General features: G+C 38.5%; 1 protein-coding gene across 3 annotated transcripts in view; it reads right to left on the bottom strand.

The window, feature by feature from the left end:
- Runx1t1 (runt-related transcription factor 1; translocated to, 1 (cyclin D-related)) overlaps window positions 1-7500 on the bottom strand; it is a 122467-nt gene that overhangs the window by 1449 nt on the left and 113518 nt on the right. For all 3 annotated transcript variants that reach the window (XM_013012568.1, XM_013012569.1, XM_013012570.1), the window contains exon 11: window positions 1-2549. This exon is cut by the window's left edge and continues 1449 nt beyond it. In XM_013012568.1, coding sequence (XP_012868022.1) covers window positions 2274-2549 — 276 coding nt within the window. In that variant the 3' untranslated portion in view covers window positions 1-2273. The remainder of the gene's footprint in view (window positions 2550-7500) is intronic.

Raw genomic sequence — 7500 nt, 5'->3', positions numbered from 1 at the left:
TTTAGAAAAATTAAATAAAATAAAATGAATAGTAACACCACCCAAAACTAAAACCAACTTATATGAAAATACCGGGGAAAATGCTTTGTGAAAATGTTAGATTTAAGAGACCTAAAGCAAACCATTTGAGGATTGCCTCTATGCAGATAACTTAAAAGCCACTTAAAACTGTATCCAAGGGCTACATTAACCCCCGCCCCCTCCCCCAAGTTAATGGATCATCTTCGATTTTTAAAGAAATGCCTGGTGTGTACGTGGTTATATGGAGAAGTGTCTTCCCAGTCTGGTCAACTTTGGTTGTCTACACAGCCTGCAATACTGCCGACTCTTGTAAAGCACACAACCACATCCTGGGCTACTATATTCAAAACTAACAAGTAGTTCTGGTCTGGACCCTGGACATTGAAGGGTTAATGGATTCACACTATACCTTGCTGAACATGTTTAACCTGCTGATCATTTGAAAAATTAGTACTGGTGCTTTTTAAAATTCCGATTTTGGTCCATCAGATCAGTCTTTGGCTGACTTCCCTTTTGTAAGAACACTGTATAACCTGGCATTCAGCAGTGTTAAAGCTGTCAGTCTACACCTCAGCATTTGGAGCTCTAATGATTTTTTTTCTTTTTTTTTGTAAAATTAGAAATACTTAAACAACCTTACAGCAATATGCATGCACTGTCCTTTTATTAAAAGTAGGATATCTTGTTATTTCTTTTTTTTAAGTCCCTAATAATTTTTTTTAAAAAAATTAAAGAGGTAAAGAAAATTCCACTACGATTCTATGCTACAGCTAAAATTTGTGAAATGGCTCTAGCATGTAAAAGTTTGCTTGGAAAAAACAAAAACAAGCATGCCTAGGGAGTCAATTGTGACAGTGCAAGATACATTTATGTACATCCCTCTTACAAAAACACCAATATGTTAGCATTCCGTGAAGCATGCTGGTTTTCAGGAAAAAAAAAATCCTAAAAGAGTGAAATAGCAGCTCCGAAAGATAGCTTTTTTTTTCTTTTCTTTTTTTTTAAGGACAACCAAAAAGATTTTTTTTCCTTTTTTTTAACTACTAGAGAAATATCACTAATACATACAGATATAAAAGCAGCATAGAAAGATACAGGATTCTCATCAACTAGGAATAAAGAGACTAAATGTGGGCATATGGATAAACTACAATGCATCTTTCTTCACATTTGTCCAACACATTTACAAGAAAAACACCATTGGGAAACCTCACAGGACAGAAGTGTTTTAACACCAAGAGAAACTACTAGTTTTTAATTAAAAATCCAAACAGGGTGGGGTTGAAAAATTTTGGAAAGGGGGCTGGAGCTGGAGCCACCATTTTTTTAAAAAATTATTTTTTCAATATAAAATGAATGAGCTGGAACAGACCCAATGTCTTATTCTGTGGAACCTTGGAAAAGTGAAGAAACGTGGAGGGTTATTTAGGGCATCTGGCTGAAGGGAAGCTGCCAGAATGCTAATTAACTGCAGGCTGAGTCTCTTATTTCTGTGTGTGTGTATGTGTGTATACATATATATATATTTATATATATAAAAGGAGCCTTTGTATTATGGCATTTTTTTCTTGCTGCTGTATTCATACATCCCACTGCAAATCATCTTTCATTTTTCATTCTGTTGACCTGGATATTATTATTTCTTTTCAGAAACAGGAAAAAAACCAAACATCTGTGTCTCCTTCCAATCTGCTGCACATCTGCGCATTTGGTGGCGGGTCTTCAAAGTTCAGTTAGCAACCCACGGACGCCATTCATCTTCTTGTTAAAATGTCTACTGCTGTATCCAATGCTCATGCCCTTGAGGGATTTCCTCTTTTTTCCATTATTGTATATAAAGAACATTGTGACTTTTAATATTAGCATTTTTGCTTTCAACAGCAATTAGCAATCTCTTGGTTTGCTGTTTGGTAAAGCATCGGTTAATGAGGTCATCTAGTTTAAAATCCCAGCTACTTGAAAATAACAGGGAGGAGGTCAAATCTAGCATTTCATGTTATATTCTCTGCTCTCTTTTCAGTTCTCTAAAGAAAAGATATCTTTGTTATCCACAATAAGTCATTACGACCCGTTACTGGCCCTCTGTGTTTGACTACCACCTCAAGATACAGTTAGTTGTCTCTTGCTGAAGTACTGAAACAAGATAGTTCATCTATAAACAAACAAACAGAAAAACGACTGAGCTTCTGAGGATGAGGAATACATTTCATGTTGGTTGTGTTGTCCTTCCTCCAACAGTTCTGAGTCTGTGTCTAGCGAGGGGTTGTCTCTATGGTAGAGGGGGTCCCCGGGGTGGTCGACCTCGGAGTGGCTGCTGGTGGTGTGTCCATTGGGCTCCCAGCCCCGCTGCTGGGTGTGACAGAGGAGCTGACCGCAGGTGTGTCTCCTTGCTGTGGGGCTTGTAGGGTCTGTCCACAGATGTGGTGGTGCTTCTCCCAGTCTTTGTGCTGGCAAAAGGAGCCACAGTATCGGGCTGTGTTGCAGCCACTGCAGGTCTCACTTGCTTTGCGACCACAATTCCAGCAACTCTAAAGGAGAAAGGAAGATACCAGATGAGTGCATTGTGAAAACAAGAATCAAATACATATTCAACATGGTACTGAGGCTTATTTTAGAGAAAACACACACATACACACATACACATACACACATATCACAGTAAAATGCAAGATTTGCTTTAGAGATTGTCCCAATTTTTCTGTCAACTATGATTATGGTTCTTAAGTGGTTGAAGGGTTTGTTATAAAATCCTTTCATTCTTAGGTTGAACTATCTTTACATGGAATTTCTTCATCTTCCTGTGTAAATTAATAACCTCTAGGATCCAAATTTTTCTCCTCCTGTTACCCATGTCAAAACAGTCTCACACACACACACACACACACACACATAGTATACACATATATTTTAGTAGCTTATAGCTACTAGCAGGAATCACAAAGGAATTTCCAAATCCCCTGAATTTAAAGAAAAACAGCAAAGTAGATAAAGCATTTGCTGTCTGTTCTATCCATGGCTATTACAGGATGTGGCAGGCACTTGGAACTTCTTTAGTGTTTAGCTCTTCCCACTCAAGTAATTCAGTGTACCTAACAACCAAATTCTAAGACAGATTAAAACAATCTCCTTTTCCTCAGTTCCATGGAAGAGGATCTTTGGATACTTTTCTCTAATATATCCTAAGCACTTAGTTTTTGATACATAGAAGATGTCTCAAGAATATTTGGGAAATAAAATCAGATGACACTTTGAAATAGTGAGAAATCCTGACTTGATGTAAATAATGATTCTGTTTGCACACAACATTTTCTGGTGGGGCTTGGACTCAACTGTGTCATAAGAACTAAATTCTCACCCTGTCACCTGACAGTCAGTGTCAGGTGATTTATATTTTCAGATAAACACCTTGTTAGTGAAGGCACAAACCTCCTAGAGGCTAAAGAACACCTGTGTGTATGTGACAGCTCGTGTGGAAGAGAAAAAGGGGAAGAAGACTAAATTGTGACAATAAACTCAATAGGTTTCTTCTAGGAAGAGACATAACTTGGACCTCAGAGAGTTGACTTTAAATGTCCATTTGTATGTTTAAATTCCCAGTTTCTTTGATAACACCCAGTTTCTTTGATAACTATAAAATGGTGTATCAAACGGTCTTCACTACATGCTATTCAACTTTCTATTCTTTATCCCCATTGATTTTTGTTTGTTGTGATGCTGGAGATCTAATCCTGGGCCTTGCACATGGTAAGCAAGCGATTTTACACCGAGTGACATCCACCCACTATCCTTCTTCATTGGTGATGATTATTTTCTTGCAAAACAAACTTCTGACTGTTAATCTATTAAGCTCACAGTATGTGGTTATGATTAACGTAGGTTCTTTTAAAGCATTGACACAGATATTACAAGAGTACTATCTATGTTTGTTTTGCTCTCAGTATGCTGGTTACATGTTTCAGGTACATTCATGAGTCTGCTGAAAATACTTGAGGTGAAATCACAGCCCGTCACCACAAAGTATAAGGTTTGACTGTACAAAACATTCAAGAGAATTTTCAGCAGTCATACTAATGATGTCACTAACAAAGAAGCTCCTAGGCAGGCACTTTTGAGTATCAGAGTCTGCAAACCTCAAGAGCTCTCATTTAAAAGATTTAGAAAGAGTTTCAACTCTGTATAGCTCTTCTTTCCCACTCAGAAATCTCACCCTGATGAGGAAAAACAAAATGTGTGATCTCAAACTGTGGCTAATGAAACGTGTTTTGGGTGAACACAGCTTAGGAAATGTAGATGGTTGACTTTTGAAATGTCACGAGCAAAACTGCAATGAAAATACTTTAGTAGTATTAGGACTTAGAACAAAGTAGTATTTATTCTTTTTCTATTAATTGAAGAAACTGTCTGCAAAAAGACTTCTTAGAGATGTGAGGTCAGAAGCTCTATGACTGTACCTAGACATGCTAGCCTCTCAAAATTCATTCCATTCCATTGCATGGATAATGGTTCCAGAAAGATGCAAATAGATGTGGATCTGGCCCACCCTTCAAAGCAGTGAGGCCTGACACTCAGTGCTCAGAGTGAAGTTCACTTCCGTGAGGTTTTGCTTTTTTTGGAGATTGCCAGCTGGGTCCTGGAACAAACTCAGCAACTAAGCGATATTCCTAAATTACATCAGAAAATCCCAATTAGAGAACAGAGACTTAAATCCAAAACAATATTTTAAGGAAATTAAACATCTAATCTGAGTCAAGTGGCTTCTTTAGGAAATACCCTGGTATGAGTCCTATCCGGTTTTTTGGCAGAGGCCTATTTTGGCAGACATAAGGGTGGTAACTGTCCAATACTCTATGGCTCCTTCAGATTGAAATCAGATGTACGCAACATTCTCAATTTAAACTGATTAAACACACAGACTAAACCAGGTAATTACAAATGCATGTGTTGGGGAGTGGAAAGAGGAGACAGAATGGGGACTTCTTTATTTTTTAAAGTGTTTTCAAAGATGGGAACAATTTTACAAATAAAAAACATGGACTTGTGCCAAATACAGAAACAGATGTTGTGGATTGCGAAGCTGCTGGGAATTGAGGCTTCTTTGCCTAGCATTGCCTGGGTCTGCTCCAGGATTTAAGGGCTTTGGCTAAGTTTTACCTCCAGTTCCATTCTAAAGTTGTTCAATCTTATCTATTTACCACCCACTGTAGGGGACAAAAGCAATCATTACTGTAGGAAGATACAACAAGGAGCAACCTAAATGACCTGGTAGAAAAAAAAAGAAACTTGCATATGTTCAGGACTTTCTAACAAGAAAGCTCAGAGTGCCCATTTAAAAACTGGAAAAGCATTTCTAGCAGTGTATCTCTCTTGGAGAGCTCTATTGAATTTCTTGTTGATGATTCCTGACCAATGGTACTCAACCTCTAATAGTCGCAAAGAGACTATTAAGGGGTTGGGGACAGAAAAACACATTGTGAGTACTTGAGGTGGGATCACTTTAAGTTTCTAAGCCTTTTCTTGTGTTCACAAAGATGAAAAACTACAAATTGTATCTACCAGGGGGTGCATCCACAAAGTCAGAGATAAAGGCAGTCAATAGCTTAATCTAATTTTGTATTTTTCAATTTGTGCTTTTCATATTCAGGCTAGGAATGTTTTTTTTCTTCTTAATGGTCATGGGCTTGAACTCTAGGCCTGGGCACTGTCTGTCAGCTCTTCAGCTCAAGGCAAGCACTATACCACTTGAACCACAAGACCACTTCCAGTTTTCTGGTGGTTTATTGGAGATAAGAGTCTCATGGACTTTCCTGCCTGGGCTGGCTTTGAACCATGATCATCAGATCTCAGCCTCCTGAGCAGCTAGGATTACAGGCGTGAGCCACTGGTGCCCCGATAGGCTAGGAATTCTTAACAGTTGTTTTACTTTTTTATCCTTTAAAAAATATAAAACCCCATCCTACTTTCCTTTCAAACCTCTCAGGAATGATGCTTGTGATTGAAATGACCACAACAGTGTAGAAACCTTCACCAAGACACTTTCCAGAGCACATTTCATTCCCAAAGCTCATACACTTTATAGCCTTTGCTTACTTAGGTTAATAATGCTCCCTCTGCAGCATAAAGAATATTTTTCCTCTTTCTGGAAAATGAGGACAAATCAATTGACCAAACTTGGCCTATGACTCAGATGAAGAATCTGAGGCTAAACACAACCTCAATTTTAGCTAAATATACTATACACACAGTGCTATCTCTGGGCCTAATCATGACAGATTGAAGCTTTGGGGACGACAAAGCTGCATCTGAAACATTTTTACACTTTACTTCTTATCATGAAATCTCTTTGTCTTTAAGAAAAAAAGAGTTATGTTCTTTTTCTTATCATGTCAGATAACACAGAGAATGGTTCTCTTGCTCTATTGGCAAAATGTATTCCTTCTTATCCTTATTGCTGAGAGTAAAGATTTATTCCTGAATTACTTCGTTTTTCATAAATGGTGAGCAATGAATTCAGGTAAGTTGGCTATATAATTAAAACTTCCAAAATGCAAAGGCCTGGCTTCACTAACTCTAGTTCTGCAAGCAACTCTATAGAGGGCACACATCCAACTTTTGATTCATACTGAGATCACAGCATTTTAGGATTGCATTGCATTTGATAGCTAAAAACTATTTTCATGTACATGTTGCAGCTCTGGAAACTCAGGTCCTTACATAACTTTTGCAACAAGAGTTGCCTAAATGTCAGAGAGAAGAAATTACATAGCCAAGGTTTAAGTTCCCCAGATATTTGCGCTGACTAGTCAAATACTATTTTCAAAAATGCAATACTTTGTCAATTTCAAATCTTTTCTTAGTTCCTCTTGCATAGCAAAATTGGGTTAAAGGGACATAACTAGAGTAAGTGGCCAGAGATTGGATCAGGAACTGGAAGCATCAATGACCAGGTGTCCTACTATATAATGGAAATGGTACAGGTTTCAGAAGCAGAATAGTCCATTTCTTTTCCAATGTCATCCTTCAGTGTTGTCAGGAAACACAGGTAAGTTGCATAAGCTCTTGAAGAAACACTGTCCATACGTAATACCCAGAACTGCAGGATTGCTCACAGCTGTGTCAATGCTGAGCACAGTGTCTGTGGGCCAGCAGGTCCTGAGCAAGTGGTGAGCAGTAACATCAGCTTCTTTGTTGGCACAAGCTGTAAGAAAGCAGTTAGGCACAAGACCAAGCCCCTCTATACCCTGAGAAGTTAAAAGCTCACAATCTGTCCAAATTAAATGGTTTTACTTACAGGCATTGACCATGGACAGGGTCAGGACATCAGCTACCTTCCTATTATACTTTCGTTTGTTTTTTTTTGGGGGGGGTCCGGTCGTGGGGCCTGAACTCTGGGTCTGGGCGCTGTCCCTCAGCTCTTCAGCTCAAGGCTAGCACTCTACCACTTGAGCCACAGCGCCACTTCCAGCTTTTTTCTTTTTGCTT

Source organism: Dipodomys ordii, unplaced genomic scaffold, assembly GCF_000151885.1.
Source record: "Dipodomys ordii isolate 6190 unplaced genomic scaffold, Dord_2.0 Scaffold17, whole genome shotgun sequence".
NCBI classification, from domain to species: domain Eukaryota; kingdom Metazoa; phylum Chordata; class Mammalia; order Rodentia; family Heteromyidae; genus Dipodomys; species Dipodomys ordii.
Note: the sequence above shows the minus strand (reverse complement) of the source record. Positions and strands in the feature narration are given on the sequence as shown.